The 26,363-nt window shown below is 43.2% G+C and overlaps 1 protein-coding gene across 1 annotated transcript; it reads right to left on the bottom strand.

Moving 5' to 3' along the window:
- Positions 1-12,746: 12,746 nt before the first annotated feature.
- Positions 12,747-14,631, bottom strand: LOC148505789 (transcription factor HES-5-like). The gene is made up of 3 exons (XM_088447724.1): positions 14,538-14,631; positions 14,157-14,331; positions 12,747-14,040 (listed from the first exon to the last, which is right to left on the bottom strand). The coding sequence occupies exons 1-3, from the start codon at positions 14,595-14,597 to the stop codon at positions 13,823-13,825; spliced, it is 453 nt and encodes a 150-aa protein (XP_088303850.1). The 5' UTR covers positions 14,598-14,631; the 3' UTR covers positions 12,747-13,822.
- Positions 14,632-26,363: the final 11,732 nt, after the last annotated feature.

A 26,363-nucleotide genomic window follows, 5' to 3' on the forward strand; every position in this document is an offset into this window, starting at 1 on the left:
AGTGTAATACTCAGTGTAAGCTCAGTGTAATACTCAGTATAAACTCATTGTAATACTCAGTGTAATACTCAGTGTAAGCTCAGTGTGATACTCAGTATAAACTCAGTGTAAGCTCAGCGTAATACTCAGTATGAGCTCAGTGTAAGCTCAGTATAATACTCAGTGTAAGCTCAGTGCATAGGCAAACGCAGGGGTGGTTTCCGTCTGCTTGGAAACCCCCCTCCCCAGCCCACAGTTATACTCAGTATAAACTCAGTGTAAGCTCAGCGTAATACTCAGTATGAGCTCAGTGTAAACTCAGTGTAATATACTCAGTGTAAGCCCAGTGTAAGCTCAGTGTAATACTCAGTGTAAGCTCAGTGTAATACTCAGTATAAGCTCAGTGTAATACTCAGTGTAATAAGCAGTGTAATACTCAGTGTAAGCTCAGTGTAATACTCAGTGTAAGCTCAGTGTAAGTTCAGTGTAATACTCAGTGTAAGATTAGTGTAAGCTCAGTGTAATACTCAGTGTAAGCTCAGTGTAATACTCAGTGTAATACTCAGTGTAAGCTCAGTGTAATACTCAGTGTAAGCTAAGTGTAATATACTCAGTGTAAGTTTAGTGTAATACTCAGTGTAAGCCCAGTGTAAGATCAGTGTAATACTCAGTGTAAGCTCAATATAATACTCAGTATAAGCTCAGTGTAAGCTCAGTGTAATACTCAGTGTAAGCTCAGTGTGATACTCAGTATAAACTCAGTGTAAGCTTACTGTAATACTCAGTGTAAACTTAGTGTAAGCTCAACGTAATACTCAGTATGAGCTCAGTGTAAGCTCAGTGTAATACTCAGTGTAAGCTCAGTGCATAGGCAAACGCAAGGGGGGGGGGGGTTCCGTCTGCTTGGAAACCCCCCTCCCACACCATGACTACAATAGAAATAGTAATATAATAGAATTTTACTCACTATCACAAATGAAATAATTAGCACCACCTGTGGATCTTTTAACATGTATCAGTCAGTAATAAATAACCTGTGCATCAACTAGGAGATCGGGAAAACATGCACTGTTAGGGATGCACTGCTATAGAGCCCAATATGTACATATATGTCCAGGGCAGAGCTAGGTTGCTCCCAGACTCCCGGACTTGCTCTAATGCTCTAATACTGGAATGGTGACACATCTCAAATAAAAACATTCAGCTTAGGCAGGATGGCCATACTGCCGCATTTATTGGCTTATTATGATCGCTGGTCCTGTACATGCTGAAATTATGACACACAATACACTTTGTATGACGCATATTAAAGCTGGTTCAGTGCTAATTATACCCTCTTCATGGACTGGCCACACTCACTCTAAAATCAGGCATTTGGAAACCCCCCTCTAGAAATCCTGCATTTGCCACTGCAGTGTAATACTCGGTGTAAGCTCAGTGTAAGATTAGTGTAAACTCAGTGTAATACTCAGTGTAAGCTCAGAGTTAGCTCAGTGTAATACTCAGTGTAAGCTCAGTGTAATACTCAGTGTAATACTCAGTGTAAACTCAGTGTAATACTCAGTGTAAGCTCAGTGTAATACTCAGTGTAATACTCAGTGTAATACTCAGTGTAAGCTCAGTGTAATACTCAGTGTAAAACTCAGTGTAAGATTAGTGTAATACTCAGTGTAAGCTCAGTGTAATACTCAGTGTAAGCCCAGTGTAATTTTCAGTGTAATACTCAGTGTAAGCTCGGTGTAATACTCAGTGTAAGCTCAGTGTAATACTCAGTGTAATACTCAGTGTAATACTCAGTGTAAGCTCAGGGTAATACTTAGTGTAATACTCAGTGTAATATTCAGTGTAATACTCAGTGTAAGCTAAGTGTAATACTCAGTGTAATACTCAGTGTAAGCTCAGTGTAATACTCAGTGTAATACTCAGTGTAAGCTCAGTGTAATACTCAGTGTAATACTCAGTGTAAGCTCAGTGTAATACTCAGTGTAAAACTCAGTGTAAGATTAGTGTAATACTCAGCGTAAGCTCAGTGTAATACTCAGTGTAAGCCCAGTGTAATTTTCAGTGTAATACTCAGTGTAAGCTTGGTGTAATACTCAGTGTAAGCTCAGTGTAATACTCAGTGTGAGCTCAGGGTAATACTTAGTGTAATACTCAGTGTAATACTCAGTGTAATACTCAGTGTAAGCTAAGTGTAATACTTAGTGTAATACTCAGTGTAATACTCAGTGTAATACTCAGTGTAATACTCAGTGTAATACTCAGTGTAAGCTAAGTGTAATACTATTATGTATGACACACAATACACTTTGTATGACGCATATTAAAGCTGGTTCAGTGCTAATTATACCCTCTTCATGGACTGGCCACACTCACTCTAAAATCAGGCATTTGGAAACCCCCCTCTAGAAATCCTGCATTTGCCACTGCAGTGTAATACTCGGTGTAAGCTCAGTGTAAGATTAGTGTAAACTCAGTGTAATACTCAGTGTAAGCTCAGTGTTAGCTCAGTGTAATACTCAGTGTAAGCTCAGTGTAATACTCAGTGTAATACTCAGTGTAAACTCAGTGTAATACTCAGTGTAAGCTCAGTGTAATACTCAGTGTAATACTCAGTGTAATACTCAGTGTAAGCTCAGTGTAATACTCAGTGTAAAACTCAGTGTAAGATTAGTGTAATACTCAGTGTAAGCTCAGTGTAATACTCAGTGTAAGCCCAGTGTAATTTTCAGTGTAATACTCAGTGTAAGCTCGGTGTAATACTCAGTGTAAGCTCAGTGTAATACTCAGTGTAAGCTCAGGGTAATACTCAGTGTAATACTCAGTGTAAGCTCAGTGTAATACTCAGTGTAAAACTCAGTGTAAGATTAGTGTAATACTCAGTGTAAGCTCAGTGTAATACTCAGTGTAAGCCCAGTGTAATTTTCAGTGTAATACTCAGTGTAAGCTCGGTGTAATACTCAGTGTAAGCTCAGTGTAATACTCAGTGTAAGCTCAGGGTAATACTTAGTGTAATACTCAGTGTAATACTCAGTGTAATACTCAGTGTAAGCTAAGTGTAATACTCAGTGTAAGCTCAGTGTAATACTCAGTGTAAAACTCAGTGTAAGATTAGTGGAAACTCAGTGTAAGCTCAGTGTAATTCTCAGTGTAAGCTCAGTGTAATACTCAGTGTAAGCTCAGTGTAATACTCAGTGTAATACTCAGTGTAAGCTCAGTGTAATACTCAGTGTAATACTCAGTGTAAGCTCAGTGTAATACTCTGTGTAAAACTCAGTGTAAGATTAGTGTAATACTCAGTGTAAGCTCAGTGTAATACTCAGTGTAAGCCCGGTGTAATTTTCAGTGTAATACTCAGTGTAAGCTCAGTGTAAGCTCGGTGTAATACTCAGTGTAAGCTCAGTGTAATACTCAGTGTAAGCTCAGGGTAATACTTAGTGTAATACTCAGTGTAATACTCAGTGTAATACTCAGTGTAAGCTAAGTGTAATACTCAGTGTAAGCTCAGTGTAATACTCAGTGTAAAACTCAGTGTAAGATTAGTGTAAACTCAGTGTAAGCTCAGTGTAATACTCAGTGTAAAACTCAGTGTAAGATTAGTGTAAACTCAGTGTAAGCTCAGTGTAATTCTCAGTGTAAGCTCAGTGTAATACTCAGTGTAATACTCAGTGTAAGCTCAGTGTAATACTCAGTGTAATACTCAGTGTAAGCTCAGTGTAATACTCAGTGTAAAACTCAGTGTAAGATTAGTGTAATACTCAGTGTAAGCTCAGTGTATTACTCAGTGTAAGCCCAGTGTAATACTCAGTGTAATACTCAGTGTAATACTCAGTGTAAAACTCAGTATAAGATTAGTGTAAACTCAGTGTAAGCTCAGTGTAATACTCAGTGTAAGCTCAGTGTAATACTCAGTGTAAGCTCAGTATAATATTCAGTGTAATACTCAATGTAAGCTCAGTGTAATACTCAGTGTAAGCTTAGTGTAATACTCAGTGTAAGCTCAGTGTAATACTCAGTGTAATACTCAGTGTAATACTCAGTGTAAGCTCAGTGTAATACTCAGTGTAAAACTCAGTGTGATTAGTGTAATACTGAGTGTAAGCTCAGTGTATTACTCAGTGTAAGCCCAGTGTAATATTCAGTGTAATACTCAGTGTAAGCTCGGTGTAATACTCAGTGTAAGCTCAGTGTAATACTCAGTATAAGCTCAGTGTAATACTCAGTGTAAGCTCAGTGTAATACTTAGTGTAATACTCAGTGTAAGCTCAGTGTAATACTCAGTGTAAGCTCAGTGTAATACTCAGTGTAATACTCAGTGTAAGCTCAGTATAATACTCAGTGTAAGCTAAGTGTAATGCTCAGTGTAAGCTCAGTGTAATACTCAGTGTAAGTTCAGTGTAAGCTCAGTGTAATACTCAGTGTAAGCTCAGTGTAAGCTCAGTGTAATACTCAGTGTAAGCTCAGTGTAATACTCAGTGGAATACTCAGTGTAAGCTCAGTGTAATACTCAGTGTAAGCTCAGTGCAATACTCAGTGTAAGCTCAGTGTAATACTCAGTGTAAGCTCAGTGTAATACTCAGTGTAAGCTCAGTGTAATACTCAGTGTAATACTCAGTGTAAGCTCAGTGTAATACTCAGTGTAAGCTCAGTGCAATACTCAGTGTAAGCTCAGTGTAAGATTAGTGTAAGCTCAGTGTAATACTCAGTGTAAGATTAGTGTATGCTCAGTGTAATACTCAGTTGAAGCTCAGTGTACAGTAATACTCAGCCCTAGTGCTGATGTTACACAAACACTTCACAGGTCACTGAGAACCACACTTCTTGCCACACTTATACCACATCCTGCCAGCTGCTCCCTCTCATCCAGAGAACTGGCCGACACTTCCCTCTGTACATGTCACAGTTCTGTCCTTTTACTGTCTCCAGATTTCCTTCAGCTTCTGTGTAATAACACTTATCTCTTCCTGCTGCTTATCAGTAAGATTATTATGTATAAACTGTATTAGATAGATAGATAGATAGATAGATAGATAGATAGATAGATAGATAGATAGATAGATAGATAGATAGATAGATACATAGATAGATAGATATGAGATAGATAGATATGAGATAGATAGATAGATAGATAGATATGAGATAGATAGATATGAGATAGATAGATATTAGATAGATAGATATGAGATAGATATTAGATAGATAGATAGATATGAGATAGATAGATAAAACATCTGGATACGGTTGTGAACGGTCATATCCCATGTGAATATTATTGGAGGGAAGATACTTCCAACTATTATCTAGATAGTGGTTTTTACCACAGTAATAGGTACACCTCTAACCTTAAGGGTGCTCACTGATTGGTGGTGGAGAAACCATTATTGTCGTTATTGCACTAGGAGGCGCTGTTTCTCATTTTATTTTTAGAGACATATTTGAACTGTCGGGACAACGGTTGTTTGGAGAATAGCTGTCCCCCTTGAACCAGGGGAAGTGCAAGAATTTTGGGACATAAAGAACTGTCCGGGACTGATGAGTAGCCATATTTGGGCTAGATAAACATTGTATGGTAAATAGTGAACCAGCGCCCTATACCACTTTTGTGTTATATTATATATATATATATATATATATATATATGTAGTTAGATAGATATGAGATAGATAGATAATAGATACATAATATATAGATATATAGATAATAGATAGGTAGATAGATAGATTTATAGATAATATATATATAGATAAAAATAGATAGATAGATAGATAGATAGATAGATAGATAGATAGATAGATAGATAGATAGATAGATAGATAGATAGATAGATAGATAGATAGATAGATAGATAGATAATAGATAGATAGATAGAGCTATAGATCATAGATACATAATAAATAGATATATAGATAATAGATAGATAGATAGATAGATAATAGATAGATAGTACCATTTACATACAGTTTTTCCCTGCAATCTCTCCTTGTGAACATGTCAGGTGAAGGACACATAGGGCGGAATTCAATTGTTTTCGCGGCCCGCATCTCCCGTCTAAAGGAGATCGCGGGCCGCTATGCAATTGTTCTAGATTTTCGTTCTGATTGCGCCCAAAGTGGTCGGGTTTAACCGCGTAAAGCAGCTAAACCCGACCAAAGTGCTGGGCGCAATCGCAAAAAGTGATGTTTGGGTGCCCAAACATGTCACTTTTCGCACATTTCAGCTCTCAACCCCCAGGGGCTGCGAGCTGAAATGTAGCGCTGGCAGCTGATCGTGCCCGACAGGAGCAAGAATAGAATAGCTCCGTCGGGTGCGATGAGGGCAGGAATCAATTGAATTCCGCCCAAAGACTGACTCTGAGCCATCTTATATACTTACTGCTGCTTCTGCATAATCATGTGTGGGGCTCTGTCCTGACAGGAGTTCCCACACTCCTCATCCAATCAGACACACTGCAGGGGACACAATAGCATTATCCCATCATTACACTGTGACAGAAAAACATCTGGGGCAAAGACAAAGGACCGGACAATGGCAACTAAAGCAGACTTGTTAACCAAAATGTATTTTATTTAAACCACTACTCATAGGATGAAAAACAAATATGAAGGCATATAGGTATATTCACGTGGGTAGAATACACATGTTGTCAGTTACCTAAGCAAACATTTATTTGTCAGTTCACGTTGTAGCTCATTAGAATTGGGCCCATTTGCGCCCAAAGAGTTTATAGGACAAGACAGTTGCTCTAGTAGAGACCCGTGGGAGCCAGATGTATTAACAACGCTGTATATTTATGTCCTACAATAGCATAGAGATGTGGTTTGACAAGTAAATGCTAGGGTTACTTTTTTATATTTTTACACAATATAATAAGAATATAATTCAGCACCATATATGCAAAAGAGAACATTGTCCTGACTACCAGTAATAAATCCGAAATCCACATTTCTGTTTTTATTCTCCCTTTAAAAATCAAATGAGAATATTCTTTTCTCGTTAGGCTAAATGGAAGTATCAATTAAGTTATGAGAATAGATGGCCGTGACTTTATGTAACATGGTCACAATGCTAATGATCTAAGTACTACGAACTGGCGGGGTCAATATGAAATCAATAAATCAGAAGCAGCTAGATATTGCTGCCAATAGTCATCATCAAGAAGGCATATTGTTACACTGCCTGCGCGCTATACACCTCCTGAGATGCGTAGAGTCGGGTTGCAGTTACGTAGACCCACCCTTGTTGTACTTGGATCAAAGTGTCAATGATTAATTATCTTTACTTACGGTTTTTCAAAATGGGGTTAGACGTAGAGCTTGTGGTTTTACATTATACAAAGATAATTAATTATACCCAGTGCAGGTTCATTTCATCCGTCACCTAGAACATATTTTGTGTTGTATTTATCGTTTACCTATATCGCTTTCCTACGGCTGACCCGTGTTATCCTGTAATACAACAGCAACAGGCAATAACATACAGGGTTTGCGCAGTGTATGCTGGGGCGAATTAAGGCCTCTGAGTAGCTCCGCCCCTCCCCTCCACATCCTACCTCTCAGGCAATCAGGACCCCCCACCCCCTCCTACGTGGCGCCTTCTTCCCAGTGATATTAGAAAAGATGGATCATGTGCACAAGATAGCGAAGGCACTAGCACCTGTGCCAGTGATCAGTGAGGGCGTGCCGACAAGACAGTGGGTCATGTAGTGTCTAATGTAAGAGTATATACGCCGGTTTCCAGGAGTATCATTGGTGCCAAGTATAGGCTGATGCAAATGTGCCGTGACGATGATGACGAGTAGCAATCGGGCACAGCATATGGGTAGGGGCGGTCTGGTCGCACAGATGCGTACAGTCCTGCATATGGGTGAAATACGCATTTAGGGCCTGATTCAGACCCGCTCACTATCTGCGTACGCTCGCTGGATGCGTATGCAAATTTGTCAAAGTGACGCCACGGGAACCGAACGCTCGCCAAGGCATAAGCACGCCCACCATGTCTTAACGAGCGTCCACTTTGTCTGAGCGTATGCCCAATCGCACAGGCAGAGCCGCCCACCAGTACACGTCATCTCCAGGAAATGTATTAAAACATTGGTACATCGAGCACCATCGGATGTGAACGCAGTGCTTACGGTAGCTTTACCCTACCGCAAGCATTGCGAGGAAATCAGTGTAAAAAACAGGCATGTGACGTGTACTATGACGCTGCCTGTTAATTATGCACGCCTCTAAAACGGCGTTGAAACACTCAGGCACGCCAGCGTTCGCATCTCCAACCCCCCGTTATTAGTGTCCTGCCCCTGTTACCACCCACAACCGGCCTCTCCTGTCACTCATTACACTGGGCTGCCTTTGCTGGGCGAGCGAGAGGGATGCGATCGCAGTGTGTAGTTCGCGCACGCGCAGAACGATGCGTGCGCATGCTCGTATGCAAAACATCAGGCTGCTTGCGAACGCACAGCCTGAGCGAGCGGCTCTGAATCAGGCCCTTAGTTCTGTGCAGGCCATGAGGGAGTAATTGTTGACGACTTGTATCGGATCCAGGGCTCAACGAGCAGAAAGCGAGGGATGTACAATAATGGTTTAGCCATCGATAAACTCTGGCACTTTCACTATCCAGGTATTGTCCTAAGTGCGAGAGACCTGCACCTCCAGTAGTATCTGTGAGACTGTAATCCGAGCAGTGACAATAGGGCGCCATGTGACGCCTGGGTGTGAAAGTGTGTGTTTATTATTGGGGAAGGCTATGTGACAAGTTTTACCTCTATATCAAAGGAAGGAGACAAAGTCAGCTCCCGGCGTTCTCACTGCACTGGAGATGAAGGTTCCCAGCCACTGGTACGTTTCCCCTACAGGGAGGTGAAATACAGCCTGTTACCTGTGGAAAGATGAAATGGCACACATAGAGACATACAGTTCTCTTGGTGAACATTTACCCAGACATTAGGGGGTACTCACAGACATGTGTACACAGTGTAAGTAATAAGACAAAAGTTGAGAGAACCTGGACTGGATTATAACAGAGCTGAAGATGTGTGCCCTCTTATTATGGGGTCATTTCCGCTGCCCACTGAAGGAGGTTATAGGGGTTGCTGGTGTGCATCAAACTCTGCTTTCTACTCTATAATGGCTCAGATTATTGCAAAATGCATACCCAAAAACTTATTATAGTTACCTCAACTTTTCACAACTCCAGGACAGTTAGAGACCCCCTCACTCCGGCACGTTGGTGTCACTCTTGTCAATGCGATCAAATGTAGATTGATGAATCAGTCCTTAATGGGAATGGATCAAGCAGAAACCTTTACTCAGGGGGGGTGTACTGGGATCGTATGACTAAAGACTAAAATGAAGCAATCGTTTAGGACCTGGTTAAAAAATTATAGGAGTTAAATTGATCGTATTTGTAAACCGTGCGCCTGAATTGTATATTGATGAGGTTGTGCGGAAATGCAATCATCCCTTTAATAATAATAATAATAATAATAATAATAATAATAATAATAATATTAGTAATAAAACTAATAATAATGATGAGGCACGAGATACCAATTTAACCCAGTTAGATTGTAAACTCATTGGATCACGGCTATATACTGTAATTAGGGGTGGAACATAATTAAAGGTCTTTTTAGCAGATAGCAGACCCTGCTGGCGGAACTGCCAGTTTGATTAAGCATTTATACTGAGTGGTTGATAAGCGCAGCTGTCTTTTATATTGTAAAATAATAATAATAATTATAATAATAATTCAAATATAAAAGTCTTTGAACTTTATTCCTATTATAGTGTTATGTTTACAGAGAAAGTTATTCCCAGATTGTTCTCTTTATTAGATTCAATCAATCAATTAATGTTCAGTGGCTCCAGAGTTTTAAACAGAAGATGTATATTAAAGATATCAGGGCCGCAACTAGGGGGGGGCTGGAGGTGCACCGGGTGAGCCGCTGTACCTGGTGCCAGTGACCTCCAGCCCGGCGCTGCAGAGAGGCTCCAAGCTGGACGTCCGCTGGTAATATTTATTACCAGCGGGCGCCCGCTCCTTCTCTGCAGCGACGCGGTGTAGCCGGAGCCGGAGGCTGGAGTTCTCTCCCGAACTCCAGCTTCCGGCTCTCCCCACGGGCACTATGGGGGAGACGTCATGACATCTCCCCCATAGTTCCAAGGAGCAGCCGGCGGACCGGACGCGACGCTGGATGCAGGAGCGGGGTAAGTATTTTTTTTTTAATAAGCTGCACTACAGGGGCATTATTATGGGGTCAGGGGCATTACTATGGGGGCATAGGCAATAAGGGGCATTACTAATGGGGCATGAGCACTACAGGGGCATTACTATTGGGGCATGGGCACTACAGGGGCATTACTATGAAAGCATGGGCACTACAGGGGCATTAATATGGGAGCATGGGCACTACAGGGGCATTACTGTATGGTGGGCACTACAGGGGCATTACTATGGGGGTATTAACATATGGGCATTACTATGGGGGCATTACAATATGGGCACTACTGCAGGGGGAATTACATGGGGGGCGCCAAATTACTGTCTTGCCCCTGGTGACAAAAATCCTAGTTTCGGCCCTGAAGATATGACCCGGTGGGGATGTAGTCATTAAGTCAACATTAACAAATGTTGACAGGTTGACATAACTCAGAATGTGTGCACTAGTATTGGTGCAGACTGTATAATGATCAATACCTGCAGCCCCCTAATCCCTCTCCCCAGGCAGTAGTAAATCTGCGGATAGACAGAAGCCAGACCCCCCCCCCCCTCTATGCTCCCCAGGCCATCCCACACTCAGCAGGCAATAGATAGCTGACACAGACAATAGGCGAGTGTCACATTGGGAAGGAGGCTGCACTAACATCTGGGGATGAGAATATAATGGAGGGATTCACAGAGCGACAGGAAGACGTGTGTGGGAACAAGTTTAACTTGGAAGAGGATCTGTCTCTGAATGGTCTGAGTCACCTTATCTGTCCCAACATCTGTCACATAGAAAAATTACTTATAAGTTATAACCTACTACCTACTTACATATACCGCTTACATGTCCGTCCAGGAATATAGGAAACAAAGCTAAATAAACAAGTTTCAAATGTGCCAATCAATAGATAATAATCTTATACGGTGCAAATCTGTTATCTTTTTTTATTTATTTTTTTTTAGTTTATTTCTGTTTATTTTTTTATTTTATCATCACCAACAAAATAATGGAATAATGCACCATAATATCACGTGGATGAAACATATTAACACGTACCATGCGACCACGTCAGTTAAGTGGTTAAATTGATGGGGGCAGGGATCTACAGAGTTGGGCTGCGAGCACGCTTAAGTACTATGGGCAGACTTGGCAACTGCTGCAACCTGTGGCCCTGTCCAGCTGTGTATATGGGGCACAGGATTGATTATTTAATAATATCATTATATTGCACCAAACTACTGTATGTATAAAATAACATTCCTAGAAAAGAGTGTAGGCGGAGTAATCTGTACAAAAACGAAGGACAGACGTTCCTGGTGCAGAAACAACAGTGAGCTTATTAGCACAGTAAGGACCAGTGATACAGCTGAGGTGTACTATGAACATCAGTATATGGGGGTCTGGTGTGTTCCATGTTGCAGAGTCATCATATCTGCCTGATAAACTGTGTGGGGAGGGGGTGCACTTGTTTTATTAACAGGTTTAGGGCTAAGAGATGACAGAGCTGTGTATTTAGTTGACATAATGGACACAATGGCACTTAGAAGGGCAAATGGTGGAATTGGACATAGAAACCAATGATATCCTAGCTATCATTTATCTTGTACATTCTCAAATGATAGCTAGCAACTGATTGGTTGATATGGGCACAACCCTCCACTCACCCACTTTCAAAGGTTTGATAACTGTCCACTGTGAGGTGACTAGATCTTGATGTACCTTCTTGAATATTGTTTCCAAGTTTCTGTAAATCGATCAACATCAATGTCGTGTCGATTTTGAAGTGTTAGTAAATGTTTGATTTAGCCCCTGAAACACAACATTGATGTTGAGCGATTTTTAATCAATTAAAATCGACCTTTAGTAAATCTACACCTAAATGTCTACCAAGTAACCCTATTGAACACCAATGTATTCCAAGTACCGTGTGAACTGATTACATTTATTCCCAGAAGAAACACTGAATGTATATAAATATTTGACAAGTAATCCTTTGTGTATTTAAATGATGTTTTGAATATGTTGCATCCATTACATATATTATAACGCTATCATAATTATAGCTGGTTACAGTTCTTCACAATATGGCCATTATAACACCTATATAACAGGTTGGGGATTTTTTGTTCAAGCAATCAAAACTGGTGTTCCCTTAGTGTTTAGATCACAGATCATTCCTTTGTATAGCCCACAAGCAAAGATAGATAGATAGATAGATAGATATGAGACAGATAGATAGATAGATAGATAGATAGATAGATAGATAGATAGATAGATAGATAGATAGCTATGAGATAGATAGATAGATAGATAGATAGATAGATAATGAGATAAATAAGAGATAGTTATGAGATAGATAGATAGATAGATAGATAGATAGATAGATAGATAGATAGATAGATAGATAGATAGATAGATATTTTTATTTATCATATACTTATTGTACCTTATTTCAGTGATAATAATTATGTATAACAGAAACGTTTTGTTTTTCTTAATAATTATAATTTATTGTATAGTGTGATACACACAAGATATATAACATGTCTGATAAGCAGGTTATATTACACAGCAATATAAAGTTACCAGTATAACACAATATAGAGGACTATTACGCAAACTGGTAAATTTCACAGACATTACAAAATTTTTTTTCAAGGAAGAAAATTAAAACATCTCTTAATATGCAAACTTTCCCGAATAGAAAAGGCTTTCATTATTCAATTAAATGATACTGTTAATTATGACTTACAAGAAAACAGTCAACTCAGAAAGTACACATTATTAATGTTACCGCTGCAACTGCATTTTAAATGCTGGAACAGATACATCTTCACAGAAGAAAATGATATTTCTAAGGAACTTAAAGTAAAGGATCATCTGAAAACAGACGTATCAGCGTTTCCCATAGAACTAATGAACGGAGGATTTAATCCTCAATCTATTAATGCATTCAGCCTGTGCTGCACTTATCAATATTATCAATATACAAATATTGCATAATATTCTTTATATATAGAATCTTTAAGGCGCTGCGGCGCTATATAAACCTATATACCTACATATACACTATGCAAGTTATATAAATATATATACCTACATATACACTATGCAAGTAATATAAATATATATACCTACATATACACTATGCAAGTTATATAAATATATATACCTACATATACACTATGCAAGTAATAGAAAAATATATATACCTAAATATACACTATGCAAGTTATATAAACATATATACCTACATATACACTATGCAAGTAATATATACATATATAGCTACATATACACTATGCAAGTAATATATACATATATACCTACATATACACTTTGCAAGTAATATAATCTTACATATACACTATGCAACTCAAAATCAGTTAACTTTTCACTCCTATTGTAGAAGCATTGACATATTTTCCTAAGATAAGAAAAACAATACTTTCTATGAGAAAGGTGGCTTGCAACGATCACGCATAGGCTCCCTAACTAGTAGCACACGTGGTTGACGTGACATTGACACGAATAAGTCCATACGCAAAGGTATCTGTGAGCTCTGACCAATACAGAAAGAAAAGAGCCTCTCGTTATCTCTTATGCCTTTCCCAGATGTACGTCAGGGGTTATTCTTCACCAAGGTCTCCATAAGGTTTTGGTCTTGCTCTCACTGAGCTGACCGGGCACAGACAGAGAAGTGGTCAGCGCTGTGGACAGTTTGTAAGACGCAGCCTGTCCACTGAGATGTCTCATCAGCTGGTCCTGCTGGCTCTGGGCTGACAAGAAGTCCACAGAGTCCTGGACACACCTGGAGTAGCCTTCTCCGTGGGCTTGGCTGGAGGTGGTTATATCTGGAAAAAAAAAGGAAAGACATAGACGTCAGTGACCTTGTACATCATCCTCCTACAATCTGCTCTCATAGAAGGAAACATGGGGCATGTGGGAAGTGCTGGAGCAAGATACTTACTTCTTCCAGCCATGTGCTGCTGCAGGAAGGTCACTGTCATCTCCAGGATGTCGGCCTTCTCGGGTTTGGAGGGGAGCTGATGTCTCTGACACTCTCTCTCCAGTAACTGGCGAAGCTGCTCAATGCTGCTATTGATACGATCTCTCCTCATCTTCTCTATAACCGGCTTTCTTAGCTGCAAACAAAAAAAACAAGACAAGAGTTCGGTTAGTACATCTCATCATCGTATACTTCATATCATCAATCACTGGTTGAATTCGCCGGTGATGATGAAGACAATGATGAGTGACCATAAAGGCTGTACAAGTTTAAAAATATACATATCCGCAATAATAGGCTAGCGATATGAAGGTGACATTGTCACCGAGGGGTTAATCTTACCTTTCTAAGCCCACTGGCAGCCTGGTGGTGGTCCATGGTCTTGGTGTTGCAGGGAGCCATGTTGCACTGTTAGATTTCAGAGTTCTGGTGCCTGAGCCAGTTGCTGTCTGACTGCTGGTGAGCAGCCGTCCCCTTTATATAGCCCACTCCCCACATAACGATGTGTGGAGAGCTGACTTACAAGAGGTTCCCACACTCAACAGCCAATGGCAGGGCAGCGGGGACAATGGACGTGTGTCACAATAAACGGTGGCAGGGGAAGATAGCATCTGGGGCTGGCATTGTGTCGATAGACATGAAAGTGTGGGAAAGACACACAACATAAAAGCTCTTGGTGCATCTGCTGTTGTGTAGACTGGCTTCTCAGAATGACACTGATATAATAAACACCGCTTACAACATTGTCTCATTAATAAGCATGAGCCCAAAAGGATCAACATTTCTGTATGTTTTCCTGCAAAAATATTTCTGCTAAAAAAAAAAAAAAAAGCAAACAAAACGTCCGACGTGAGTTTAGCAACAAAGCAAAATATGCAACATAAAAAGTGACATAAATAAAATAAACAATACTAGTTAAATAAACATCTGTGTAGGTGTGTAACTGTAACTCATATGTATTGATAATATTTTAAAGTTTATGAAGTATTTATTGATCAGATTCTATTTGTTATTTGGGAAACAACATAAAATAATAAATAAAAAATGTCAAACACCAATATATATATATATATATATTTTATAATTTAACTATAAAATCACCAGCCTTTTCAGCAGGGCACTGCAATAGCAAAACTTGACACATATGAATACTAATTTAATAACAAGTTCCAAAACAATCTATGATAATGAATTATAATTTTTCCAGTAACTATCATTCATTTTAAAATTAGTTAACTGGTTGCAAAACAAAACAGCACTTGTTTGCCTCCAAACACTCAGGGGTAAATCTACTAAAGTGAGAGTTTTTTTTAGAAGTGAGTTTTAGAAGAGATGTTGCCTATAGCAACCAATCAGATCCTAGCTAGTATCTTCTAGAAGGTGCTAGTTGAATGTTAAGTAGAATCTGATTGGTTGCTATGGACAACATCTCTTCTAAAACTCACTTCTAAAAACTCTCCCTTTAATAAATTTACCCCTCAAGCTGCCCATGCACATAGCGATATTTTACCCGATCTGGCCGATTCTGACACATTGGAATGACAGATCGTGTAAAATATGGCCAAATCCTGATTAAATCATGAGTCCCCACTCAGGTTCACGATGCGCGTCCCCGCTGGTCGCACATCGCATCGTCAGATCTACCGTGCAGTAGGACAGATCTGACAATCTAGGACGCAATGCACTGTGAAAGTCTGGATGCAGGAGAGATCGTATGACGATTATACACCAAATCGTGAGCAGATCGTGTGCCGAGCTGCCGGGGAGAGTTTCAAGGGAAATCGTACACATCGGCTGATCGTGAGCACATCGCTATGTCTGTGGGCACCTTCAGAGTTACAAAATGAAGACTGCACGTGGTTACTATATTAAACTGTATGGAAGTCTATATTTCATTTTATTTATACCAGCAATTGGGGAAAGGGTGCTTGCTGAACTCTAAGAGTGTGATTCAGCTAAATGTAAATTAGGGGAGATGCAGGCGATATGTCAGTGGGACGACAAGTGAACACCGGCAAGAGATCCCTACATTGTGCAATTTATCTTGCACCCCAATAGGAAATTGCACAGTGCTAGGCTACTGTATGTACCATATGTAGGACAACTAAGCAGTTCTGTCAGTCCTTTATTTTTTTATTTCTGACATCTACATTTTCATATTGCAAAAACAAAACGTCATTAAGAGAACCCACAGTTGGCAAAGAGTCTTCATAAAACTGTCATAAAGGAACAGCAAGATTTTCAATAGATGTAACTATAGGGCCCATCTATCATTTAATATTTGGATACCCAGATCTATGGGGGGTTCGCAGCAGGTATCTCTGCTGCTGTCCCTCTATTTCCACCAGCAGCGCAAAGCCCATGGGGGACGCGATGCTGCATATGCCATCTGAAGTTGGCATAAGCCACTGTAGCCTAAGGTCTACACATCACAGTACTAGCCAGGAGAGGGCTCCATAGGAACCCTCCCCTGGCAATGGCCGCCGCGTATGTGTGGTCTGTAAACCGTGCATGCACAGGAGTCCAGGCACAGGAACGAAGAGAACGTTAACGCGGTCACTTCACCCCCAACACATCGTAGGGATAGAGGGCCTGATTCAGAGACGGACGCTGTGAAAGAGCGCTCACTCTGAATCAGGGCATTTTTTTTTTGTGCTGCCTCCTGGCCGCTCGCATAGCTGTGGGTGACCACCCACAGCTATTGCAAGCGGCCAGGATGATGGTCGCGATGGTCAAGACCATCGCGACCATCGGGGCTTGTGACGAGACCCTTGTGGTAGGCTCTCGTGGCCGCAAGCCCCAGAGAGTTTCTGGCTGTAATAGAGCCGGAAGCTCTCCCACTGACATCACTGGTGATGTCAGTGGGGCCGCCCACAAACGGCAGGTGTTCGCTTGGGAATGCCTCTGTTTGTGAAGCCACCCCCCCGCCACGCCTACAAAACGGGGCGAGCTGTCGATCAACATCGACAGCCGCCCCTTTTGTAGTGAGCCACGGAGCGAGAGAATTTCTCTCTCACTCCGAGGCTTGCGCAAACGAAGTACAGCCGCTGTGCGTGTGCAGAGGCCACCATCGACCCGCTCGCGAGCGCTCAAGCGCTCTGAGCGGGTCTGAATCAGGCACAGACTCCTTACGGAGCCCCTGTCCCTGCGGGTGCCCTTCAGTAGGCTTGGGCGCTGTGATCGCATCCTGCAATGCGATAATGGGTGCTAATATCGTGCCCAGATCTCATTGCAAATGCGATCAATTAATAAATGGTCCTCGTAATGATAGTTACAGCTGCCCACTAGTCAACAATGATAAAGAGACCCCGGTGGCAAAAGAGGTTTTATTCTTTGAATATTAAATATCAGGAGGAGCAGGCAATTCCAACCCAATGCCCATGTTCCCATAATTTAGCCATTATTTCTCCGTGTACATGCGCGTAAAGTTCTGAAAAGCCTGAGGACTAATGCGTGACACAGGCTGTACGCACAAAGGCGCTGATGCGATCGGGACAGACGGTATCAGAAAAGGGCCAGCAAACTGGGATGTGGCTAGAATCGAACGGAAAAAAAAATCGTGTTATGGTAGTGTCGCGGGTGTTAGTGAAAGCGTCTGCGTTCTCACACGCTCAGCCGCAGCGGCCGGAGTCAGACAGAGAAACCGCAGCTGCCATAGTGCTGGTGCAAGTGGCGATAGCCTGCACGGTGGTGCGCCAATAGTGGCGTGTCAAGAATACCAGGCGGTGTTACACCGTGCCGAGGCCCTGAAGGTGGGTGTCTCAGTGCTTGCTCCTTCAGACGCAGGCTACTGCACCAGGGCAATTTCTGGTACTAATATTTGCATACCAACGCCACTACGATTCTGGCAAGAGCGGGCACAGCAGCGGCCACCACTGAATGAGGCCCAGAATATCTTTAGTCCCTGGATTGATAGGTTGTGTGATGTCACTTATCTGAAATGACATGCGGGAATATTCAGCAGACTGAGATGATGGGCATGTAATGATTAATAAGCCTGCACTTGCTGGGGGTGACGTGAGCACTACACATCTCACACATGAGTCACAATAAAGGCGTTCTTCTTACATAATGTGATTTTCGCAGCTAAAATAAGCTGCTCTATCATCCGCAGATTGTTGTGCGGCGTCACAAAGAAATAACTGATCCAGATACACATCTGGAAAAATTTGTGATTTTGATCAGGACTGGCAAACAGATGCCGCGACCACTATTGTACTGTATGTGCTGTCACCATGATGTGCCCATGGGGTCCAGCCTTACAATGCCAGCATAGGGCAGCAGGATCTGCACTTGTCTGGCTAGATTGGATATTAAGCTAATATAACTTACATTATAATAGTGCTTACCCCACATACTCTATGTATCCATCCACAGGGCCGTAGCTAGGGTAGTGTGGCCGGTGCCATGGCACAGGGCACCACAGGTCAGGGGGCGCTGTTTGGGCCTGTCAAATTTCTGTTTATTATAATTCTTGCTTGTAGCTTCCTCTTATTTCATCCCCAGCATCTCCTGGCCTCCCCTATCTCTTCCCTGGCCCTTCCCCATGAAGCCATGGCCCTTTTTTGGGTGCATTATGGGCCTCATTCAGAGGCGGTCGGAGGATGCAAGCGGTCGCTCAGAAACTGGGCGGCCGCTTGCATCCTGACCGCCCGCCTCTGTTTCGGTCGTTAGGCTGTGGGTTTACACCCACAGCTCTAACGACTGCTCGGGTGATGGTCGCGATGGTCAGAGACCATCGCGACCATCGGGGCTTACGACGAGACCCTAGGGTAGGGTCTCACTTGTCGTAAGCCCCGGAGAGCTTCTGGCTCTGTCAGAGCCGGAAGCTCTCCACTGACATCACTAGTGATGTCAGTGGGACCTCCCCCAAACGGTAGGCGTTCCCATGGGAACGCCTCCGTTTGGGCTGCCACCCCCCGGCCCGCCTTCCAAACGGGGCGAGCTGTCAATCAACATCAACAGCTCGCCCCCTTTGGAAAGAGACCTGCTACGACCGGCGCTGTCGGTCGTAGCGGGTCTCACGCATGCGCACGAGGGAGCCGGCTCCCTCGTGCGCATGCGCACTGGCCAAACATCGAGGCGGCCGTGCGGTCGTAGACCGTACGGCCGCCTCTGAATAAAGTCCTATGTCCCTTTGAAAAATGAGGGTGGCGCCAATGCTCTTTCTGGCACAGGGCACCAAAAAGTCTAGTTACGGCTCTATCCATCCAACACCCCCTCTTTCGTAGATTACTGAGAAAAAGGGAATGGTTAAGGGTATCGAGTAAAAAGATCTTTAAAAGGAATAAAAAAAATATATATAAACATATCTGCCTAATTTTCCTATATGAAATATACTGCTCCAACTACAGAGGCACGAAAAAGGAATTTATTTGAAAAATGAAAGATGAGAACATGGGCGACACTTGCGATTCTTTGGTCAATCAGAAACCTATTTTGGAGAGTTAGATTTTGAACTTGCCAGTTCCATGTTATTGCCCCTTGTTTATCTCTTAGGATCTCAGTCCCCCCCCTCCATCCTTTGATGAGCAGACCGTGTGAACGCACCCTGTCGGGGCAGCACACTTTCACACCTTGTGCCCTTTTGATCACAGCCTGGGTCAGACAACAGAGCGTGTTAGGCCCTAATGGCACTGCAGGCACTTGTCCATGGTGCTGGAAGTGTGCCCCACACACAGCTGTGACTTGTCACACGTGCCTGGGAGGAGAGGAAGTCTAGTGCTCACATCTTACCTCTTATTACAGTGTATCAGGAACCACAGCACACTTATATAGTGCAGGAGGCAGGAGGGGACATTGTTCCACTGGAAGGGAAAACACAACCGTCAGTAGGTTTAATGTCTATAGGACCAGAGCTACATAGCCGGCTTCCTCTTATGATACGTATGGTAAATTTCGTAGGCCTGTGTCAGGCACACTTTCACACTCAGCCCCATCATGATAACACTTATATCATGCATACATTAATACATACATTTGCATATGTACGTACCAGGGCAACTTAACCGAGGAGGGGACCTGTATGAAGTCTCCGAGTGCCCCTCACAGTTGCCGAGTAGACTCTTGCCCTGTGTCGAAGTCTACTGCATATGTGCAGGTCTCCGGGATCATGGTGCCTGCGCCATGGAGCTGATTCAGAGCTGCTCGTTAGATGTGATCGCTCGCACCATGTGTATGCAAATTGCGTAGGCAGTGCTAAAGCACAGCAATGCATTAGCACGCCCAGTATTTCTTAGAGAGCGATCACATAGTGTGTGCAGACACCCACCAGCCTGTCCTAAGATTCCCACTTGTGTACGTCATGTCTAGGAAGTGTATGCAACCATCGGTACATCGGATGCTATCGCAGCGTTTGAGGTTAACTATACCCTGACGCAAAGACACTGCGAGCACTTCAGTGTAAAAACACCGTTGAGACGCTCAGGCACGCCTGCGTTTGCACCTCCACTCCCCCGTTTTTAATGGCCAGCCCCTGTTACCACCTATAAACGGCTTCCCCTGTCACTCACTCTGCTGGGCTGTCTATGCGCAGCGAGCGAATGCATTGTGAACTTTCGCTAAGGTATACACATGCACACAATGCCTATACACTGCATACTATCGGCAGCAGCGAGCGTTTGCATCTTAGCGAGTGGGTCTGAATGAGCTTCCATGTTCCCAGTGACTTTTCTACTGCGCATACATGTATAGAATAGATGTTTAGGAAAATGTCGACTGAGCTATTTTACATACATACATGTATACATACATATGATTGTAAGCTCCTAGGAGCAGGGTCCTCCTCCCCACTGTCTCACAGCCTTCTTCTCTAGCACTTCTATGACAGCCTTCACCTTCCCAGCTGTACTGTGTATGGAGAATTGTGTTGCTAATTGTTACTTGTGCTCTGTTTATATTTTGGTTACTGTATTGTAATGTAATGTTCTGTGTATGCTTTACTGTATGTACGGCGCTGCAGACCTCTTGTGGCGCCCTATAAATAAAATGTGATAATAATAATACATACACAGATATATGCATACATACATACATACGAGCATACATACTGTACATGTGTGCGTACGTACATATAAAATGTGATAGTCACAAGAAAAGTGTCCAACACAGATATCAGCATAGCTCCTGATTCAGAGTTAAACGCTTTGCCGATGTTTTCACAGTTATGCGACTATCGGTCATCTGCGCGTGTGTCTGAGTCGCATGGGCCATGGTATTTTACTATGTTTGACAGTCAGAGAGCGTTTGGGGGAAGTAACGAGAAGTGTCAGTTAAAAGCGCAGACGTGTCGCGACCGTGTCACATCTTTCGTCTGCGATCCCGTATTTGGTAAACATGGCTCCGGCATCTCATTTCCCACAGCCATTCTACGCGACCATAGAGTTACTCAGGACTGCTAATATGGAATATGGAATGATCTGCAACTGATGCTGCATCCCTGACCGCAGCTATACATCTAATTATAATGGTACACTGGGCCTGGCCACAGCTATACATCTAATTATATTGGTACACTGGGCCTGCCCGCAGCTATACATCTAATTATGATGGTACACTGGGCCTGGCCACAGCTATACATCTAATTATAGTGGTACACTGGGCCTGGCCACAGCCATACATCTAATTATATTGGTGCACTGGGCCTGGCCGCAGCTATACATCTAATTATATTGGTACACTGGGCCTGGCCGCAGCTATACATCTAATTATATTGGTACACTGGGCCTGGCCACAGCTATACATCTAATTATAATGGTACACTGGGCCTGGCCACAGCTATACATCTAATTATAATGGTACACTGGGCCTGGCCACAGCTATACATCTAATTATATTGGTACACTGGGCCTGGCCACAGCTATACATCTAATTATAATGGTACACTGGGCCTGACCGCAGCTATACATCTAATTATAATGGTACACTGGGCCTGGCCGCAGCTATACATCTAATTATATTGGTACACTGGGCCTGGCCGCAGCTATACATCTAATTATAATGGTACACTGGGCCTGGCCGCAGCTATACATCTAATTATATTGGTACACTGGGCCTGGCCGCAGCTATACATCTAATTATATTGGTACACTGGGCCTGGCCGCAGCTATACATCTAATTATAATGGTACCCTGGGCCTGAGCAAATGTTTGCCATTGCGCATAAGAAGCACTGACCACGCGCAGTGATTGTATTGCGAGTACGCTCACACAGATGATCCAATCGCAAAATGAGTGACAGGTAGTCAGCGTTTGGGGGGAGGTAACAGGGGGGGAATAGGCAAACGCAGCCGTGTATGACCGGTTATATGTTTCCTGAGGTAGAGGTGACAGAGTCTGCCTTGCTATATGTTCCCTGAGGTAGAGGTGACAGAGTCTGCCTTGCTATATGGTCCTTGAGGTAGAGGTGACAGAGTCTGCCTTGCTATATGTTCCCTGAGGTAGAGGTGACAGAGTCTGCCTTGCTATATGGTCCTTGAGGTAGAGGTGACAGAGTCTGCCTTGCTATATGGTCCTTGAGATAGAGGTGACAGAGTCTGCCTTGCTATATGGCCCTTGAGGTAGAGGTTACACTTTGCTATATGTTCCCTGAGGTAGAGGTGACAGAGTCTGCCTTGCTATATGTTCCCTGAGGTAGAGGTGACAGAGTCTGCCTTGCTATATGGTCCTTGAGGTAGAGGTGACAGAGTCTGCCTTGCTATATGGTCCTTGAGGTAGAGGTGACAGAGTCTGCCTTGCTATATGGCCCTTGAGGTAGAGGTTACACTTTGCTATATGTTCCCTGAGGTAGAGGGGACAGAGTCTGCCTTGCTATATGTTCCCTGAGGTATAGGTGACAGAGTCTGCCTTGCTATATGGTCCTTGAGGTAGAGGTGACAGAGTCTGCCTTGCTATATGGTCCTTGAGGTAGAGGGGACAGAGTCTGCCTTGCTATATGGTCCTTGAGGTAGAGGTGACAGAGTCTGCCTTGCTATATGGTCCTTGAGGTAGAGGTGACAGAGTCTGCCTTGCTATATGGTCCTTGAGGTAGAGGTTACACTTTGCTATATGTTCCCTGAGGTAGAGGGGACAGCGTCTGCCTTGCTATATGTTCCCTGAGGTAGAGGTGATGGACTCTGCCTTGCTATATGTCCCCTGAGGTAGAGGGAATGGAGAGTGCCTTGCTATATGTCCCCTGATGTAGAGGGAATGGAGACTGCCTTGTTATATGTCCCCTGATGTAGAGGGAATGGAGACTGTCTTGCTATATGTCCCCTGATGTAGAGGGAATGGAGTCTGCCTTGCTATATGTCCCCTGATGTAGAGGGAATGGAGTCTGTCTTGCTATATGTCCCCTGATGTAGAGGGGACAGAGTCTGCCTTGCTATATGTTCCCTGAGGTAGAGGTGACAGAGTCTGTCTTGCTATATGGTCCTTGAGGTAGAGGTGACAGAGTCTGCCTTGCTATATGGTCCTTGAGGTAGAGGTTACACTTTGCTATATGTTCCCTGAGGTAGAGGGGACAGAGTCTGCCTTGCTATATGGTCCTTGAGGTAGAGGTGACAGAGTCTGCCTTGCTATATGGTCCTTGAGGTAGAGGTGACAGAGTCTGCCTTGCTATATGGCCCTTGAGGTAGAGGTTACACTTTGCTATATGTTCCCTGAGGTAGAGGGGACAGAGTCTGCCTTGCTATATGTTCCCTGAGGTAGAGGGAATGGAGTCTGCCAGTCAGTGGTTTGCTGTTTCAGCTCCATGCAGAGCTGACTGGGAGACAGCTCAACACCTAGAAGTTGCCATATGCTGAGGTACAGTATAACTGGCTCCAGATATGCTACACCGAGCTATATCCGCCACCAAAGGCTACCGTATATAATGAGCCATAGCAGCTGCCAAATGCATAAACTTCCGGCAATAAACTTCTGTGGTCAAGTGTAATATCTAGTGCCAAGCATAAATTTTGAAGCCAAGACTAATATGCAGGCCTGTATTTCATGCCAAGTCTAATATGTACTATTTTATTTTTAATATGTTTTTTATTGAAAGAAGTAAAATAAATTAACATAAAGCAGAAAAATTTATTATAATTGCATAATAAAAATAGAGAGGTTTATTGAAACTAGGAACAGTCCAGTCCATGGTAACACATAGATTATTGCAACCAACAATAATAATAACAAAAATAAAACCACACATTAGCTGTAAACAGTATTGTATAGCTCTGGTTGGTGGCAGGTTCACAAAGGGGGTTGACAAATTGAATCAAAATGGGGGGATGGGGGGATCCCGTCGGCCAAAGTCGCAGACATCCATTCGATGTCAATGCTATACGGACCCATATCTGGTGCCAAATTGAATATGCAGACCCATAACTGGTGCTGAGACTAATATGCAGACCCATAACTGGTGCTGAGACTAATAGGCAGACCCATAACTGGTGCTGAGACTAATAGGCAGACCCATAACTGGTGCTGAGACTAATAGGCAGACCCATAACTGGTGCTGAGACTAATATTCAGACCCATAACTGGTGCCGAGACTAATAGGCAGACCCATAACTGGTGCCGAGACTAATAGGCAGACCCATAACTGGTGCTGAGATGAATAGGCAGACCCATAACTGGTGCTGAGACTAATAGGCAGACCCATAACTGGTGCAGAGACTAATATGCAGACCCATAACTGGTGCTGAGACTAATAGGCAGACCCATAACTGGTGCTGAGACAAATAGGCAGACCCATAACTGGTGCTGAGACTAATAGGCAGACCCATAACTGGTACTGAGACTTATAGACAGACCCATAACTGGTGCTGAGACTTATAGACAGACCCATAACTGGTGCTGAGACTTATAGGCAGACCCATAACTGATGCTGAGACTAATAGGCAGACCCATAACTGGTGCTGAGACTTATAGACAGACCCATATCTGCCAGTAATATGCAAAACCAAATATGGAGCCAAGAAAAACTAATTTTCATAGCTATATCTAATGCCAAGGCTAATAGGCAGAACTCAGGTTAATATTCAGAACCCTATCTGTCGCTAGGGCTAAAAGCAGGACGCAAATGTTTAATTGGTGCCGACCTTCATACACAGACCAATATGAAGTCTGGTGTTAGATCCATTCTGATGCCAAGTCTAACATGCAAGGCTATATAAGGTGATAAGTCCAATATTCAGACCCTTGTCTAGTGCCAAGTATAGCCTGTACTTGGCACCAGATATTAGTATGCACATTATTGGTACATGAAACAAGCTTTTCATAGTAGCCTTTGTGCAGTCTGCAGGTCCATAATTAGGGTTGTGTGAGCAGTGCTGCTGTCCTGTGCGCAGGCCCCGGGGCAGCATCGTCACTGCCTCATGGCACCTGCATTTGCCCTACAACGGCACCCTGCAACCAGTGCCACTGCTGCCAGCCTCCCAGAGTGTGACATCATTATGTCACATGTCTGAGGGCGGGGCAAGCACAGGGCGGAATGTCATCCAGCTCCGGCACTGGTGGTCTGATGCCCCTTCACCTACAAAATGCTGCCACTCTATAAATACTGTTTATTATTATTAATAATAATAATAATAATAATATACCATACAAAAGAATGCGTTATGGCAACCAGTCCAATCCGGTCTCTAGACTGCGTGTACTTGTACTGTCTGCCTGTATTAGGTCCCAGGTTCCCAGTCCCCCCCCCCCCCCCGTCCTTTGATGAGCAGACCGTGTGAACGCACCCTGTCGGGGCAGCACACTTTCACACCTTGTGCCCTTTTGATCACAGCCTGGGTCAGACAACTGAGCGTGTTAGGCCCTAATGGCACTGCAGGCACTTGTCCATGGTGCTGGAAGTGTGCCCCACACACAGCTGTGACTTGTCACACGTGCCTGGGAGGAGAGGAAGTCTAGTGCTCACATCTTACCTCTTATTACAGTGTATCAGGAACCACAGCACACTTATATAGTGCAGGAGGCAGGAGGGGACATTGTTCCACTGGAAGGGAAAACACAACCGTCAGTAGGTTTAATGTCTATAGGAGCAGAGCTACATAGCCGGCTTCCTTTTATGATACGTATGGTAAATCTCACAGGCCTGTGTCAGGCACACTTTCACACTCAGCCCCATCATGGCCTCCTGAGCGGCCACTGGAAATCAGGCAGCTGGGTTACAGTTTCCTCTAGATTGGACAATGGTTTGGTT

The sequence above is a fragment of the Taudactylus pleione genome, unplaced genomic scaffold (genome assembly GCF_031769625.1).
Source record: "Taudactylus pleione unplaced genomic scaffold, aTauple2 ptg000437l, whole genome shotgun sequence".
In the NCBI taxonomy this organism is placed as follows: Eukaryota; Metazoa; Chordata; class Amphibia; order Anura; family Myobatrachidae; genus Taudactylus; species Taudactylus pleione.

What these genes read in the sequence shown, in the direction of transcription:
- LOC148505789 (XM_088447724.1), bottom strand. Translation starts at nt 14,597, where the DNA reads ATGGCTCCCTGCAACACCAAGACCATGGACCACCACCAGGCTGCCAGT. An exon ending in CTGCCAGTGGGCTTAGAAAG is followed by an intron (nt 14,332 to 14,537) that starts GTAAGATTAACC and finishes TTTTGTTTGCAG; the next exon opens with CTAAGAAAGCCGGTTATAGA. An exon ending in GCAGCACATGGCTGGAAGAA is followed by an intron (nt 14,041 to 14,156) that starts GTAAGTATCTTG and finishes TTTTTTTTCCAG; the next exon opens with ATATAACCACCTCCAGCCAA.